General features: G+C 55.0%; 2 protein-coding genes across 6 annotated transcripts in view; one reads left to right on the top strand and one right to left on the bottom strand.

Annotated features, from left to right (window-relative positions):
• Positions 1-44: 44 nt before the first annotated feature.
• Positions 45-9,537, bottom strand: CFAP157 (cilia and flagella associated protein 157). Its single transcript, XM_050760070.1, has 9 exons — positions 9,206-9,537; positions 6,328-6,599; positions 5,280-5,433; positions 4,543-4,810; positions 4,101-4,231; positions 3,701-3,851; positions 3,179-3,345; positions 2,848-3,034; positions 45-2,230 (listed from the first exon to the last, which is right to left on the bottom strand). Exons 1-9 carry the CDS (start codon positions 9,439-9,441, stop codon positions 2,159-2,161), a joined length of 1,638 nt encoding a protein of 545 aa, XP_050616027.1. The 5' UTR covers positions 9,442-9,537; the 3' UTR covers positions 45-2,158.
• The window catches only part of PTRH1 (peptidyl-tRNA hydrolase 1 homolog), a 272,344-nt gene continuing 255,319 nt past the window's right edge, over positions 50-17,074 (top strand). Inside the window, exons 1-5 of one of the 5 annotated variants that reach the window (XM_050760163.1) lie at positions 374-511; positions 861-1,080; positions 1,362-1,461; positions 1,640-1,685; positions 1,782-2,116. In XM_050760163.1, coding sequence (XP_050616120.1) covers positions 374-511; positions 861-1,080; positions 1,362-1,461; positions 1,640-1,685; positions 1,782-1,964 — 687 coding nt within the window. In that variant the 3' untranslated portion in view covers positions 1,965-2,116. Of the gene's footprint in view, positions 512-860; positions 1,081-1,361; positions 1,462-1,639; positions 1,686-1,781; positions 2,117-17,074 lie in introns of those variants that run through there. The other 4 variants (XM_050760166.1, XM_050760164.1, XM_050760162.1 and 1 more) reach the window with 4 other exon arrangements.

Consider the following 17,074-nt stretch of genomic DNA (forward strand, 5'->3'; position numbering starts at 1 on the left):
CCTCTAGCCCCGCCCCCGGGAACCAAGCTTTTTGAGCCGGAGGAAGGTAGAAAACTTTTATTAGCTGGGGAGATTGAGGCCTACATCCGGGGAAAGGACTTGCCAGATTTTCGCCGCGAGGCAGGGCCATAGCCGGGAGCATAACAAGGGTTCCGCCTCCCAACCGAAGGTCAAGCAAGAGCTCCAAGCGTCCCACACAAACCCCGCAGGGACACAGTGACGCCGCGCCACTGAAGGCGCCTGGGCTCCCGGACTCTGCCACCACCTCGCCGCTTCCGCCCCTCAGAAGCATGGCGGCCATGCAGCCCGGCTCGGATTGGACGTTGGCGGTCGACGCCAAACAAATGGCAACGCGATTGGCTGCTGCGGGGTGATGACGTCAGGGGGTGGTGTCCGGGCCGGGAATGGGGGCAGCATGAGGCCGCGCGGCTTTTTGGGCGCCGGACAGTGCCTGAGTCGAGCCATGAGCCGATGCGTTTTGGAGCCTCGGCCCCCGGGGAAGCGGTGGATGGTGAGTGGCGTGGGGCGGCGACGTAGGGGCTCCCGGTCCCTAGCTTCAGTTCAGCCATTATGTCCCGGGAGCCGAGTGCCCCCAAATTGCTGCTCTGTTTTCTTAACTGGTGGGTCCGGTGCTCGACGGGCTCCAAACTTCCAGAAGCTCCGTTCCTGCACTAGGGCGCCCTGCCTGCCCAGCCTTCTGGTGTTCTCGGGGGTCGGGTTTCTGGGCCCTTTCTTCGCGCCCCTTCCCCACTGCAGCGTTGCTCTGCGTTTCCGCTCCTCTGCTTTGGAGCCCACGGGACGCTGTGAGGTCGGGGGTGGCGAGAGTTGTTGGGCCTCAGTTTCCCTGGTGCCGCCCGCAGGTGGCTGGCCTGGGGAATCCCGGACTGCCTGGCACGCGACACAGCGTAGGCATGGCGGTGCTGGGGCAGCTGGCGCGGCGGCTGGGTGTGGCGGAGAGTTGGACGCGCGACCGGCACTGTGCCGCCGACCTCGCCCTGGCCCCGCTGGGGGATGCCCAGCTGGTCCTGCTCCGGCCACGGCGGCTTATGAACGCCAACGGGCGCAGCGTGGCCCGGGCTGGTGAGTTGAGCGCGCCAGGGACGGGCGGGCCGGCCGAGGGGGTGGGGGGTGAGGGTGGGAGTGCAGGGGCCAGAGCGGGACTGGCTGTGACAGATCCGCGGGTTCACCCCCAAGTACCTGTTGAGCTCCAGTTGCTGCATGGCCTTGGGTACTTGTGGGGGCCTCCGTTTCTTTATATGTGAAGTGGGATTGATTAGTTGTGGCCCCTTATCGTGGGAGTCTGGACAGTGACCCTCTGGGCAGATGGGCAGTAACCAGGGCTGCCGTTTCCCTGTGCTAAGCGGAGCTGTTTGGGCTGACTGCCGAGGAAGTGTACCTGGTGCATGATGAGCTGGACAAGCCCCTGGGGAGACTGGCTCTGAAGCTGGGGGGCAGTGCCAGGTGAGGTCCTGAGATGGTCAGGGTTGGGATAGGGCTTCAGGCCTCCCAGTTGGGGTGGAGTAGGGCTGCTGACCCAGTCTCCACAGGAAATGGGCTGCTCTGACCCAGCCGGGGCAGGGAGGGGTGGAAGGACATTGCCCCAGGGAGGCACTAACTGCCCCTCCCATATCCCTTGAAGGGGCCACAATGGAGTCCGTTCCTGCATTAGCTGCCTCAACTCCAATGTGAGTCTAACCTTTTGTTGTGCAACTGGGTCGGGTGGGCCAGGGGTCCCCCAGCACCTCGCCAAAGCTTCCTGGGCCTCTCTGGCTCTCCCACAGGCAATGCCAAGGCTGCGGGTGGGCATCGGGCGCCCGACACACCCTGAGGCGGTACAGGCCCATGTGCTGGGCTGCTTCTCCCCTGCTGAGCAGGAGCTGCTGCCTCTGTTGCTGGATCGAGCCACCGACCTGATCTTGGACCACATTCGTGAGCGAAGCCAGGGGCCCTCATTGGGGCCGTGACACCAGTGGCCATGGCTGCCCGCCTGACTGTAGTACCCACCAACCCAGCCAGGGCCACAGAGCTGCCATGCCAGCCTTGGTATCTACTTTTTATACAACTGTCCTCTAGACTGTTCCAGGCTGCCTGCGGATTAAAGTGGGGGTGACTGTGACTGGACCAGTCCATTTCTGAAGTAGGTTCTTCTCTCTGTGTCCTATTTGGAACGTAGGGGAACTTCAGGAAGACTAAACGTTTTGAGCCTTTTTAGAGAAGCAGGGGCACGTATCTGTAAGATTAAAGATGCTGGCTTGGAGGCCTGGCGCAGTGGCTCACGCCTGTAATCCCAGCACTTTAGGAGGCCGAAGCTGGGGGATTGCTTGACCTCAGGAGTTCGAGACCAGCCTGGCCAACATGGTGAAACCCCATCTCTACTAAAAATACAAAAATTAGCCGGGCGTGGTGGCGCACGCCTGTAATCCCAGCTACTCGGGAGGCTGAGGCAGGAGAATCACTTGAACCCGGGAGGCGGAGGTTGCCATGAGCTGAGACTGCCATGAGCTGAGATTGCGGCACTGCACTCCAGCCTGGGTGACAGAGTGAGACTCCGTCTCAAAAAGAAAAAAAAAAAAAAAAAAAAAGATGCTAGCTTGGAAGCTGAGGCCTCTTCAGGGGGATCCCACTCTGCTGGTCGCGGGGAACAACAGGGTCCAGCCAACCCCCCTCCCAGGGCATGTGTGGGCATGCCTTGGCCCACTGAGGCTTGGCCACCCCTTTCTTCAGCCCATTTTACAGATGGGAAGGGTCAGAGAGGTCTGGTTACATCCCCAGGACCACACAGCTGTGGCCTGGCAGAGCCTCAGTTTGCTCCCAGGACTGGCTAACTGGGGCCCCTAGCACCCTCACCTCAGGGCTGCTATGTGCCCGGAAGGTCCCCACACGGGTGATATATGACAGCAGCCTGAGGTCCTGGGGGTTGGGTGGGATGTGGGCCTGGCGAGGTACCAGGCCTAGATCCCCCGGCTGGTAGTGGGTGATGTCAGAGAGCTGCGGCAGCAGAGACCCAGTCCTGGGCAGCTGGATGCTGGGCCGGCTGTGGGGAGGGGACCGAGGGTCACAGAGCCTTCCACGAGCCAGGTTTCTGGCCCAGGGTGAGCCGAGCACTGTCCCCATGGCTGCATGCCTTTGCCCTGCTCTCTATGACCGCCTCTGAGGCCACACAGGGCCACTTGTTCACCTCTCCTTGGGTGGGCCATGGGACTGTGACTCCGGGTGGGGACAGACAGCCTTCTGGGGTCTCGGGACCACAGTGGCGCTGAGCATGACCAGCAGTTGCTGTAGCATCTCCTTGTGCCATAGCTGGAATGTCACGTTGAAGTCGCTGTCCTCTTCATCGGGGTGCATCTGTTGGTGAGGGTGGGGTGGCAGCAGGCCCACAGTGGCCCCAGTACCCACCCTCCTCCAGGAACCTCCAACCTCATTGCCCCGTTTCCACGAAGTTTTCCCTGGTGGGATACCCATTCTCCAGTCGGGAAGACTGAGGCCTGAGACCTTTCAGAGCCTCAGAGAAGGAATCCAGCTCCTTTAAGACCTTGGAGGGATCTTTGAAGGCCAGAATCAGCGAAGGACAGACTTTCCAGGAGGCTCTCAGGGAAAAGAGGGGCCTCTGATCCTGAGGCAGCCTCTTCTCTGCAAGCAGCTTACCTCTTGGGCTCACTCCCCCGCCCCCTTGCGCCCTCCCTCCCTCCCTTCTGCTCACCTGCAGAATGTTCTGGAGGAAGGAGGTGGCCTGGACCAGGGCCGCCTCCAGGCTGGCCCGAACCTTCTGCTCATTAGCCAGTTCCTGCTGTAGCCGCTGCAGATCCCCCTGCTGCTGCCCCAGCTGCAAGCTCAGCTGGTCTCTCTGGCTCCTGGACCCCAACTGGGATGAGTCAACAGCCTTCCCCCTTCCCCAGGACTGGCGCCACCTGGGGCCAGGGGCCCTGCCATTTCTCTCCAAGCCCAGAGGGGCCCCCATCCAGCCCCAAGTCCTCAGCCTGTCTGGCAGGCTCCTCTAGAGAGGGGAAGCCTGGGTCGTGAGATCAGAAAGAGCTGGGTCGGAGCTTGGCCCCAGCCTTCACCCGCCACCCACCACCCACCCCTCCACGGGCCATACGCACTTCAGTGCCTGGTTGTCCACCTGCAGCTGCAGGGATCTCTGCTCCAACTGGCTCAGCAGGAGGCGCAGCTCCTTGGCCTCCTTGGTGTCCTGCTGCTGCTCCTGGCATTTCTTGGTCAGCATGAGGATAATCTGCGGGTGCGGACAGGTGGCCATGCCCTCAGCCAGCCCTGTCCCCCAGTTGCGGACACAGCCAGGCCTCCCCTGCTCCCCCGTGCAGAGTGACCAGTGAGCTCTCCAGGACTGGGCTCTGCTTCCATAAGTTATGGGGGTTTTAAGTAAATACAATCCAGAGCTAGGCCCAGCGCCCTGCAGCCCCCACAGGAGGCCCAGTCCTCTCTCTGCTGCCTCCCTCCCTCCTGACTTGACTTTCCCTGCAGGGCCCCCAGGGCGGCCTCCTCCCTTGTATGCCAAATGCCCTGTACTGAGGCCTGCAGGCGCACCTTCTGGTGGCCTCTTTTGTGCCTGGCCATGACCTTCTGGGTGTTCTCCAGCAGCTCCAGCTGTTTGCACAGATTGCCCTGGCTTCCCTTGAGCTGCTCATTCTCCTGCAGCAGCTTCATGCCTTGCTGGGAGACCCTGGCCATCTGCAGGGTAATGCCGTTGTTCTCTTTGATGGCCCGCTTTGTTGTCTCCCACATCCGGTTCGTGGTCACCTTGTGGAACTCACTGGCCACGAGGTTCACGCGTTGGATGATTTCTTTCCTCAGTCTGGCCAGAAAGGTGGGAGAGAAGGGGTCAGACAGAGCGGGCACAAGCCCTGGGCACACCCTTTCCTCTGTGAGGTTCCCAGAACACCTAGGGCTGTTAAACACCAGCATACTCTCTCCCAGGGAGGGTTGGGGCTATAGGCAGGAGGCTTTCCCTGTAGATCCTCTGGACCTTTGTAATTGGTACCATTTCAGTGTACTCTCCCCTATTAAGTAAACATGATTTAATCCCAGTATGTGGCAAAAGGAAGTCTCCAATGCCAGCGTGAGGACTGCAGTTGGGAGCTTATTCCCTTTCTCCCACCCCTTCATAATCACCAGCTGGGATTCCAAGGAGTAGCAGGTTGTGGGGGCAGGGGTCAGTTACCCCATCTAACGCCCCAGTTAGAAGCTGGGGCCTGAAGACTAGGATGTTCGTGGTCCCAGGGATGAAGGCTCCAAAGGCCCCAAAGGGTGCCCCGCTTGCCCACCTGTCCTTGTCCAGCACCGACTTCTTCTCCAGGTTGTACGCATAGTCCCTGAACTCATTCTCCTGCTTCCGCACCTGCTCCTCCAGCAACGTAAACTTGTCCGTGACCTCCTCTTTCTGTAGCCGGAACTCCTCCAGGGCTGCCAGCTTCCCCCCTGGCCGTCACAGGGCACAAGGCCCAATAAGGGGCTGCCTCAGAGGACAGGGCCTGGCGAGGACCTTAAAGATGGCCCTTAGGTCCCTGTCCCTTCCTGTGTGCCCTGTGCGGTCTCAGTGGGGCAGGTCTACCATCCCCCACCTACACTTCGTGGCCCTGTCACCTTTACTGCCTTCATCTGGGTTGCCCTCCCTCCACCCCTCCATGAATCTTAGGAAGTTTTGTTCAGGTTCCACCTCCTTCAGGAAGCCTTCCTTGATACTCTCATGAAAGTGACTGACAACAACAACTGTATTTTTTTTTTTTTTAAACAGAATCTTACTCTGTCACTCAGGCTAGAGTGCAGTGGCACAATCACAGCTCACTGCAGCCTCAACCTCCCAGGCTCAAGAGATCCTCCCACCTCAGCCTCCCAAGTAGCTGGGACTACATACGTGCACCACCACACCTGGCTAATTTTTGTATTTTTTTTTTTTTTGGTAGAGATGGAGTCTTGCTGTGTTGCCTAGGCTTGTCTCCAGCTCCTGCGCTCAAGCAGTCCTCCTGCCTTGGCCTCCTAAAGCACAGGGTTTACAGGCGTAGGCCACCACGCCCAACCGGCAGCTGGACTGTATATATTCTCTGGGCTAGGTTCTAATGCCGTCTGACATTTGAGCCTCAAACCCTTGCCAACTGGGGGACCTTGGTCACGACACTTCACCTTTTGAGGTGCTTCCTTGTCTACAAACTGGTTGGGGGATGTTTCCAGCTTCGCAGGATTGCTGGGACAATTAAGAAAGACAGTGCGTGCCAAGCAGCACGTGGCTATTATCCCTGTTTCCCAGGTGAGAAACAGGGTCAGTGATAGAGCTGGGATGTGTGCTGCAGGCTTGCCAGCCAGTCCCCTCCTCACCAAGGATGATGTTCTCCGTGGTGAGCTGGTCCTTGGTCTCCTGGAACTCATGGCGCACCTGGGCTAGCTGCGCCTCAAAGGCATCCTTCTCCATCTCCTTGGCTAGCTGCAAGTTCTGGAGCTGCTCGTTGAGGTCTGTGATCTCATCCACCTGCTGGTTGAGCGTGCGCTTGAGGAAGGCCACAATCTCCTTCTTGTTATTGGCCAGCTGCTCGAACTCCTGGCGGAACAGCTTCTCCTGCACAGCCAGCTCATCCCACTTCCGCTGGTACCTGGGGCGGGGGCGGGGGTGGGGGCGGGGCCGTGGTCCAGGGGTCAGGCTGGGCAAGCCAGGCCTCCGTTGCAGCTGGGCCCACTCTCCTGGACCCCCTGTCCTGCAAAGGGGCTTTTGAGATTCCTTGTGATCAGAATCCAGCCTCATCTCCCACTATGCCCCCTGATCCAACAGTCATGACTGCAGCCAATGCCTGTGCTTAGCATGTTACTTTCATTACATCACTAGAATGCAAACTCCATGAGGGCAGAGCCTTGTTATGTTCACAAGTATGTCCCCAACACCTGTGCCTGGCACATAGCAGGCGTGCAGTGTGTTTGTTAAATCGTTACAACAACCTATAAGAATGTAGATACTATGATGATTTTATACCTATTGGACAGATGAGGAAACTGAGGCTCAGAAGGATAAAGGAACTCTGAGTTTGTAAGTGGCAAAGCCAGGACTTGAACCTGAGTCAGTCTGACCCCCAGAATCAAGGCTCTTAGCCACAATGCCTGCTGCAGTCAGCCAGCTCTGCATCCCTCCATAACTCTTCCACACTTTCCAATCCCAAGTCTTTGTACCTGGCATCTCCCTTACCTTTTTCCATCCAGTAACCCTGGTGTTTTCTTCTCAGTGGACCCTTCTTGGCCCTGAGCCATATTTGTGACCCTCTCTTTGGTACTCTCCTGTAAGTTGGCCCTTGTCCCACTGGGTGGTCAAAACCTAAGAACATGTCCCTCTCCTCCACCTCTGTATTCTCAGGGCCTGGCAGACAGCTTGGCAAATAGTAAGCACCCAATAACTCTATTAAATACATTTGCCTTGAATACATTCTACCTGATGTCTCAGCTCAAGGGAAGTTTGTGAACTTCAAGGGAAGTATGTTAATTTTAATCAGCATTACATAACCAGTTTACTGGTTTTCAATAGAATAACCGAAGTTACTTGGAAAGTTTTTTTTTTTTTTTAACATTTTATTTATTTATTTATTTATTTATTTATTTATTTATTTTTTGAGACGGAGTCTTGATCTGTCACCCAAGTTGGAGTGCAGTGGCACAATCTCGGTTCACTGCAACCTCCGCCTCCCGGGTTCAAGTGATTCTCCTGCCTCAGCCTCCTGAGTAGCTGGTATTACAGGCGCACGCCACCATGCCTGGCTAATTTTTGTATTTTTAGTAGAGATGGGGCTTCACCATGTCGGTCAGGTTGGTCTCGAACTCCTGACCTGGTGATCTGCCCACCTTGGCCTCCCAAAGTGGTGGGATCACAGGCGTGAGCCACCATGCCTGGCCTGGAAAGTTGTTTTGCGTCACAATTTAGTTGACCAACATCTTTCAAATAGTGACTGCACACAGAGCATTTCAGGGGTGTGGGCTGAGGAAGAAGTCTTGCATAGGGGAGTCAGGAGGCCAGGGCTCCCATCCTGGTGCCTCCTCTTCCTGGGGGTGACTTCCCTTCTCTGAGCCTCAGTCTTCCCCATCTGTGCAATGGGAATGACATCTGACCTCTCTAGTAAGACTGCTATGAGGACTCAGTGGGCACCAGTATGTGGCCTGCCTGGCACCATGAGGGACTCAGCATTAGCTGTGGTTACCCACAGCATCAGTCACCTGGGGAAGAGCTGCCGCCTACTGGTTTGTCTTTTAAGGTCACCCTGAGACTGGGGCTGGTGCCTCACAACTGGGAGGAAACTGGTTGTAACATAAGAAAATGATGGGCAGGTGAACATGGCTCTGAATGAAGAGTTAGAGGATCTCCCCCCACCACCATGTCACACACAAAACTGGCTCTAGAATAGAATGTCACATCCATGGAGGGGGAATCAACCTTCCCCACTTACATTTGGGGAAACTGAGGCCCAGCATGGAGAAACAACTGGGCTCATGTGCTGGGTGAGTCAGTGGAAGTGGGACCAGGGGGTCCACCCGCCCGCCAGAGGGCTGTTTCTACCCTTTCTAAAATCTTTTTTTTTTTTTTTTTTTTTTTTTTGGGACGGAGTCTCGCTCTGCCGCCCAGGCTGGAGTGCAGTGGCCCGATCTCAGCTCACTGCAAGCTCCGCCTCCCGGGTTTATGCCATTCTCCTGCCTCAGCCTCCTGTGTAGCTGGGACTACAGGCGCCCGCCACCTCGCCCGGCTAGTTTTTTGTATTTTTTAGTAGAGACAGGGTTTCACCGTGTTAGCCAGGATGGTCTCGATCTCCTGACCTCGTGATCCGCCCATCTCGGCCTCCCAAAGTGCTGGGATTACAGGCTTGAGCCACCGCGCCCAGCCTCTACCCTTTCATAAAGCCTGTGATCCCACTGGGCAGGAGTGAGGCAGGGGGAAGTGGGGATTGCCTGGGGCGGGGCCACGAGTTAGCATCGTGGACCCAGGGTTCTAGGAGCTGGAAGGTGGGGAAATCCATTTACCCTTAAAATCTTGAAACCTCCCAAAGGTACGTATGAGGAAATAAGGAAACGGGATGGGGTCTGGACATCCCAGGGGAGGTCAGAACACAGGCCTAGAACATTGCCTTGTTCTAGGTCAGAACATTGCCTTGGCCAAACCCACACAGGGACCACCTGGGCATGGGCTTCTGACCCAGGGCACCAGACTCCTGCCTGCCAGCCCACATACCGGGCCAGCCGGTCCTCCAGGTCTCGGATCTGGATGTGGTAGAACTCCTTCGTCTCCTTGGCCAGAGGCGGCTCCACGGCCACCACCGACTCCTTCTTGCTGCCTTTCTTCTTCTTGACTTCAAGCTCCTTGCCTGCCTTGCTCACACTCTTTTTGGGAGCCATGGCTGATGGCAACCAGGGCTCCAAGCCCCAGGAAGAGGCCAGGTGGTTGCTAAGGAAGCTGGTCCCGTACATAGCAACAGGCCGAGGGAGTGAGGCTGGGCTTAAAGGGACCCTGCCCTGTTCCTGCTGGGCGCCAGTATCAGGTCCCACTCCAAGGCAGATGCATCACTGAGGGCCCAGGAGTCCCAGGCCACGGCAGGCAGGATGCCTGGCTCCCAGGCAACTTTTTGGGCTTCTGGGGACACCCCTCTTTCCCCCACGTGGAAATAAGCGCCATGGGGAATGTTCATGTGGGTCAGGGCCCTGGAAATCGCCATCCTGTCCTTTGTGCTGATCAGACACTAACCCCGGGCACACAAAGCCTGTTCTGCAGCTTTAGCCTGGGGTGACAGTGTCCTGGCGTGGGTGCGGTAGGGGGTCCAACTGATGGGGCCCTGGCCGGCAGCTGGGTGCCTCTATGAGCTCCATCCCCAGCCCCGATCTCAGCCAGCCATGCCTGTGTGCCTGCCTGTGTTCCTCACCAGCCCAGGCACTCACTCCCTGGGGCAGTGGGCAGGTCCTTTCCATCCCTGTCGTCCCAGTGCTTGGCACTTAGCAAGAGATGGCTGTAGCACCACCCTGAAAAACTCTGACAGTAGGCAAGGGGAATGGCAGTGGCATTTCAGCAAATATGGTTTCTTGGAGCGACTAGATCTCACGAGTTGTAGGACCCTTGGGGTGGGGCGGGGGGATGAGGAGAACTTGGGGGCACGGTGAGGGGTCAGAAGCACAGGGAGGTGGGGGCGTTTTTACTATTGGTGATGAGAAAGGTCAGAGAAGTGATTGGTTGGAAAAAACTGGGCTCACATTTGGGCTCTGTCTGACCTCCAGTGAGTCCTTGGGCCAATGGCCTGAACCTTGCTCTGTGAAAGAGCTCGCAAGATCTCATCTGTAAAGTTGTAACAGTTCCCTGCGCAGGGATACGGTCCAGGGATGCTGGGGGCACTTAGTGAGTGCTGGCCCATGAAGCTCCCGCCCACTTTGTGTGATAGGCAGGCCGCTCCTGGAATTTCCAGCACCCCTGGACCCCACCTGTGGTGGTCTGCCCTTCCCAGGGTGCCTGTTCCCTGCAGGCAGGGCAGCCCTGGGAGGGTAAAAATGTGACTGGCAGAGGGAAGAGACCCCCACGCTTCTGCACAGGCCTCAGCCTGAGTGCACTCACCGCAGTGAGGGAGCTCTGGCTGCCCAGGCCTTGCGGGGAGAGGAGGGGAGGCCTGGCCCAGTGCCCTTCCAGCCCAACGCGATGCCCCTGCTCCTGCTGGACATTGCCCCCTCCCCCACCTGAACAGCTAGCTGCTCCTGCAGAGCCTAGGTGGGCAAAAATTCCCACGGTGCTCCCAGCTGACTGGGGGCCTCCCTGTGCCTCCCCCATTTCTATTCTCTTTTCCCCAGGCCCATCGCAGGGGTTAGCTCTGAATTCCCAGCCCGATGGGGACCCACGGCCCCTCGGGCAGCCTGGAACCCACAGAGGGTGTCAGCTTGGACACCTGCCCTCCTCGCCTTCGTCAGCACCACGTGGCAAGAGGGATGAGCTGAACTTCTCGGCCAGCCTTCCTGGTGGAGGCAGGGAGGGGACGCTGCGGGTTGGAGGGAGAGCACTTCCTGGAGCTCGCTTGGAGACTCTCCCCAAAGCTCCCTACTTTGGACCCTAGGCCGCTATTTGCCAACAGGGGCACTGTCTCATTATCGTTTCTGCAGCTGCCTTCCGTAGTCTCCTGGGGACTGAGACGGATGGGCCCAGAGCTGCTGGAGCTGTGAGACACAAAGTCAGCAGCCCCGCAGGAGCTGGATCTTCTGAGGGGAGGCAGGCAGTGCACAAAGCCATGCAGACTGCAGCACCGGCCAAGGACAGTGGACAGTGACCTGGGGCACTGTCACCTCTGGGAGGCTTTGGAGAGAAGAAACCTAGGCCCTAGGGAGGCAGGGAGGCCAGGCATCATTAAACATGCCCTTGGCCAGGTGCACTGGTTCATGCCTATAATCCCAGCACTTTCAGAGGCCAAGGTGGGAGGATCACTTAAGGCCAGGAGTTCAAGACCAGCCTGGGCAATATAGCAAGACCCCCATCTCTAAAAAAACAGGCATGGTGGCATACGCCTGTAGTCCCAGTTACTCAGGAGGCTGAGGTGGGAGGATTGTTTGAGCCTGGGAGTTCGAGGCTGCAGTGAGTTATGATCGTGCCACAGGGTCTCTGTTCATACCACCATCTGGTCTGAGTTAGGTACAGGGCAATAAAGGAGGTAGTTAATTTACAACAAGGTCAGTGATGGGGAGGGGAGTTCCAGTCTCTGGTCTTTCCTAGTCATTTACAGAACGGGAACAATGGGGAAGAGGGTTAAGCTCTAGTCTAAGAGGCAGATCTGCAGAACAGGCTCTGTGACCCACATCACAATCACATCTCTCTCAAGGCTTAAAGCGGTTTTGGGGTTCCAACAGCTTTTACATTTTTTTCTTTTCTTTTCTTTTTTTTTGTTTTTTGAGACAGAGTCTCGTTCTGTTGCCCAAGCTGGAGTGCAGTGGTGCGGTCTCGGCTCGTAACCTCTGCCTCCTGGGTTCAAGCGATTCTCCTGCCTCAGCCTCCCAAGTAGCTGGGGACTACACACATGCACCACCATACCTGGCTAATTTTTAAATTTTTTTTGGTGGAGATGGAGTTTCATCATGTTGCCCAGGGTGGTCTCAAACTCCTGACCTCAAGTGATCTGCCCACCTTGGCCTCCCAGAGTGCTGGGATTACAGGCATGATCCACTGCACCCGGCCAGCTTTTAAATTTTACTTACTCTCACATGTTGGACACCCAGCTGGTATCAGATCATTGGTGTGAAAGTAACAAATACTTGGTGTTAGAAAAACACCATTTCTCCCCCTGACCCCCCAGCTCTGTGTCGTGGAAGTTTTACCTGGGGTGTTATACTCTAGGCAGGTGTGGTCAAAAAGACAGGCTCTTCTCCCAGCCCCTAGTCTGGCTCTTCATTTCGCTGTGGGAGGGGAAGGCTGCTGGCCTTTTTTTACGCAGCACCCCACCCCTCCCTGCCCATCCCTGTGTTGCAGAATCTCTATCGCAAGCAGGTGCAGCAGGGAGAACTTTCCCACAAGGCCCACCTGTAGCGTGGACGCTCTTCTCCAGGTGCCGCAGGTTGAGAGTGCTTGGGCCCTGCTGGCCCAACTCCAGCTAGCTCATAGGATGGAGGCTTTTTCACACCAGGCGGGGCGAGACCAGCTGAGAATATCAGTGGCTGCCACCCCCTGGCACCCACTTATAGAGCAGGGTGTGACTTAGGAAAAGTAGGTCCCTCCCCCAGTTTGGGCGCCATGGCGCGTGGGTTTTTGCTCTGGGGGAAGAGGCAGGGGAAGAGAACAAAGAGCTCTGTCACTCTGCGGAGGGGATTTGACTTCCGGTCACAGCTTCGAAAAATCCATGTCTAAAGGCTGACAGAATTACAACCGATCAGTTTAAATATCGTAATTGACACTTTCTTTCTCTTTCTCTTTCCCTCTCTCTTTCTGTCTCTTTCCCTCTCTCTTTCTGTCTCTCTCTCCTCTCTCTCTCTTCTCTCTCTCTTTCCCTCCTTCCCTTCTTTCTTTCTCTTTCCTCCCCTCCCCTCCCCTCCCCTCCCCTCCCCTCCCCCTCCTCTCCTCTCCTCTCCTCTCCTCTCCTCTCTTCTCTTCTCTTCTCTTCTCTTCTCTTCTCTTCTCTTCTCTTCTCTTCTCTTCTCTTCTCTTCTCTTCTTCTTTCTCTTCTCTTCTTCTTTCTCTTCTCTTTTCTTTCTCTTCTCTTTTCTTTCTTCTCTGAGTCTTGCTCTGTCACCCAGGCTGGAGTGCAGTGGCATCATCTCAGCCACAGCACCTAGGCTGAATGGGCTTTTATTTGTTATTCTAGAATTGGGCAATAGAATGAGTGTCCCGATGAGCTGAACAGAGGAGGTTGGTGTGATAGCGGAGGCTGACAAAAGCAGAAACAGAACAAAAAGTGGATTGGTTGTTTCAAAGTGACTTTCAGCTGGACGCAGCAGCTCACGCCTGTCATCCCAGCACTTTGGGAGGCTGAGGCGGGTGGATCACCTGAGGTCAGGAGTTTGAGACCAGTCTGGCCGACATGGCAAAACCCTGTCTCTACTAAAAATACAAAAAAAATTAGCCAGGCGTGGTGGCACATGTCTGTAGTCCCAGCTACTTGGGAGGCTGAGGCAGGAGAATCGTTTGAATCCAGGAGGCAGAGGTTGCAGTGAGCTGAGATGGTGCCACTGCACTCCAGCCTGGGTGACAGAGCAAGACACTGTCTCAAGAAAGAAAAAGAAAAAGACAAATAATGACGAATGTTGGCAAAGCATGTCACAATGTCACAGGCTCATGTCACTGATGAGTTCACAACAAATGGTTGTGGTGACAATAATCATGATGATGATTTGTCAATTTAGATGACACAAACACGCCAGTTTTTATTGTTTATTTGTTTTTTGAGACAGGGTCTCACTCTATCTCCCAGGGTGGAGTGCAGTGGCACAACCATAGTTCACTGCAGCCTTGATCTCCTGGGCTCAAGTGATTCCCCATTCCCACCTCCATCCCTGGTAGCTGGGATTACAGGTGCATGCACCACCTCCGGCTTTTTTTTTTTTTGAGACAGAGTCTCGCTCTGTTGCCCAGCCTGGAGTGCAGTGGTGCAATCTTGGCTCACTGCAAGCTGCACCTCCTGGGTTCACGCCATTCTCCTGCCTCAGCCTCCCGAGTAGCTGGGACTACAGGCGCCCACCACTACGCACGGCTAATTTTTTGCATTTTTAGTAGAGACAGGGTTTCACTGTGTTAGCCAGGATGGTCTTGATCTCCTGACCTCATGATCCTCCCGCCTCAGCCTCCCAAAGTGCTGGGATTACAGGCATGAGCCAGCGCGCCTGGCCTACCTCTGGCTATTTTTAAAAAAAATTTTTTTTAGAGATGGGGGTCTCCTTGTGTTGCCCAGTCTGGTCTCCAACTCCTGGGCTCCCGTGATCCTCCTGCCTCGGCTTCTCAAAGTGTCATGAGATTACAGGCATGAGCCGCCATGCCTAGCCAAACATGCCAATTTTTTTTTTTTTTTTTTTGAGATGGAGTTTCACTCTTGTTGCCCAGGCTGGAGTGCAATGGTGCGATCTTGGCTCACTGCAACCTCTGCCTACCAGGTTCAAGCAATTCTCCTGCCTCAGCCTCCCGAGTAGCTGGGATTATAGGCACGTGCCACCACACCTGGCTAATTTTGTATTTTTAGTAGAGACTGTATTTCTCCATGTTGGTCAGGCTGGTCTTGAACTCCTGGCCTCAGGTGATCTGACCATCTCGGCCTCCCAAAGTGCTGGGATTACAGGCGTGAGCCACCGCGCCCGGCCCAAACACGCCAATTTTTAAAGATTTCAAGTAGACTGGGCACTTTAGCAGGAAAATGACTGAAACGTTCAGGTTCATCAGCTCTGAGAGGAAGAGCACTTTCTTCAGCCGGTCAAGTACTCCCGATCCTTGGACTGGAGCCTGTCTGGCAAACAGCTGAGTCTTGATTAAGTGCCTTCATTCATTGATTAATTGATTCATTCATTCATTCCCTTTCTTTATTCAACAAATAGATCCCTGCTCCTATGCCCTTATTAAAGTGAATGGCCCTCTGTGTGTTGGGGAAGATGTCAATCAGATGTGAACACAAGTAGCAGAATTACACCTGTGATTTGGTACTATGATACGTTAACTTGAAAAAAATCACATGATTTATAAATTTGGGAAAGGAGAGGAGACTCCTTTAGAGGAGGTTACAGTCTGCAAGGTGGTCATCCCACAGGCTGGGAAGCGTGCCTCCAGCCAAGACCAGAGACAGATAGGAGGAGAGGTTGGGGTAGGAGCTTGATGCTGAATGGGTTGGCCAAACATACATATTCAGCAGATTGTAGGAGGGGCTATGAATATTCATGAAGGTAGTTCAACACATGCATATCGAACAAACATGCATGTACCATTCGACCCATGTTTACTTTGGGGTGGAGACTTGACATTTAAATATATTATAATTAGGCTCTATTCGTCAAAAGGACTTTTCAGAAAATGAGGGCATGCAAGTGCACAATCGCTGTAAACTGGCCAGAGCCAGTCCATGGTCTTATCTGGAGAAAGTTGCTGAGATCAGCCTTTTGTCCAATGAAAGCTGTAGTTACGGCTGGTGGAACAGGTGGTCAGTCCCTCAGCCTCTGGGAGCTGGGCGAATTGTAATTGTTTTAATATTGCTTATCTCCAGGCCATCTAGAGCTTGTTTAGCTGCTAGAGAAAAAGAAAAGCTTGTGGCAAGTGTGGAGTGTGTGACTTAACCCTCACCTGCCATGGCCCGAGGTCCTGTTTATAATTTGACACTGTATTGCCATAAAGAGTCTGTTCTGCCAGTCTTATGATTTCTATTTTAACGTGAATGCTGGTCAGTTGTTTCTAAACTGTAAGACGGAGGGGCCTCATGAGGCGTGTCTGACCCCCCATCTCATCATGGCCGGGAACTGTTTTTAAGGTTTTTCTGGGGTTCCTTAGCCAAGAGGGGCTCCATTCAGTCGGTGAAGGGCTGATTTCATTTTTAGTCGACAGAGGAAAGGTACAGAGAGCTCCAAAAGCACGAGGAGGAGCCAGGAAGAGCCCCCATCATGGAGGCGCTAGGCTTGGAGGAGGAGATGCTGCCCATAAGGGGTGTGGGTGGGAGGTGGAAAGACAGCGCAGGGCCTAAGGCAAGAAAAATAACTCAAGTTTAATGAAGGCCAGAGAAGCTGCAGCTGAGAGAAGGAGGGAGCAGGCAAGAGGGGGACAGAGAGACACCCTAACACATAAGCTTCCTAGACCGGAGAAGGAGCAGTGCATTATCTGATCAGCAGCAGAAGTGCAGGTTCCAAGTTGCTTTATTTTTATTTGACTTTATTATTTTTTTGAGACAGTCTTGCTCTGCTGCCCAGGCTGGAGTGCACCACAACCGGCTAGTGTTTGTATTTTTAGTAGAGACGGGGCTTCACCATGTTGGCAAGGCCAGCCTCGAACTTCTGGCCTCAAGTGATCCGCCCGCCTCGGTCTCTGGAGGCACTTATATTATTCCCATTATGTTGATGTGAAAATTGAGGTTAAGTAACTTCTCCAGGTCACACAGGGAAGTCAGGAGTCAAATCCCAAGCTCAACTCCATAGCCCATCTGGTAACCATTATGCAATAAACACAGAATTAACAGTGCCTGTTCTCCTAGGAAGAGACTTTTCTGGTAACAGCTAACTCCCAGAACCAGTTCTTTTTTTTCCCCCTGATAGCCCATTTTATTTTGCTCAGCACAGTCTTTCATCCTACTTTAGGGTATCACATGGACAAAATATGGAACGCTTCACCAATCTGCGTGTCATTGGTTCCAATTTTAGTATTCCTACTGCCTAACCCAGCACCCAGACAGAATGACCAACACTTCACAACCCCGCCTGGGAAAGCCAGCCAATCGGCAACCGTCTTACTCCAGGAACCCCGCCTCCAGGGCCAGAGACGACCAATCCCTAAACATCCCGGCTAGCAGACGCTTACTAGCTCCGGAAGCCCGGCCTCCCCAAGCTCAGTCCCGAGGCCGCGTCTGATCCGCCGCGTGACCGGTGTCGGGTGGCGGCCTTTTCCTTGCTCACAGTGTCTCGGCCTAGA

The sequence above is a fragment of the Macaca thibetana genome, chromosome 15 (assembly GCF_024542745.1).
Source record: "Macaca thibetana thibetana isolate TM-01 chromosome 15, ASM2454274v1, whole genome shotgun sequence".
NCBI lineage: Eukaryota > Metazoa > Chordata > Mammalia > Primates > Cercopithecidae > Macaca > Macaca thibetana.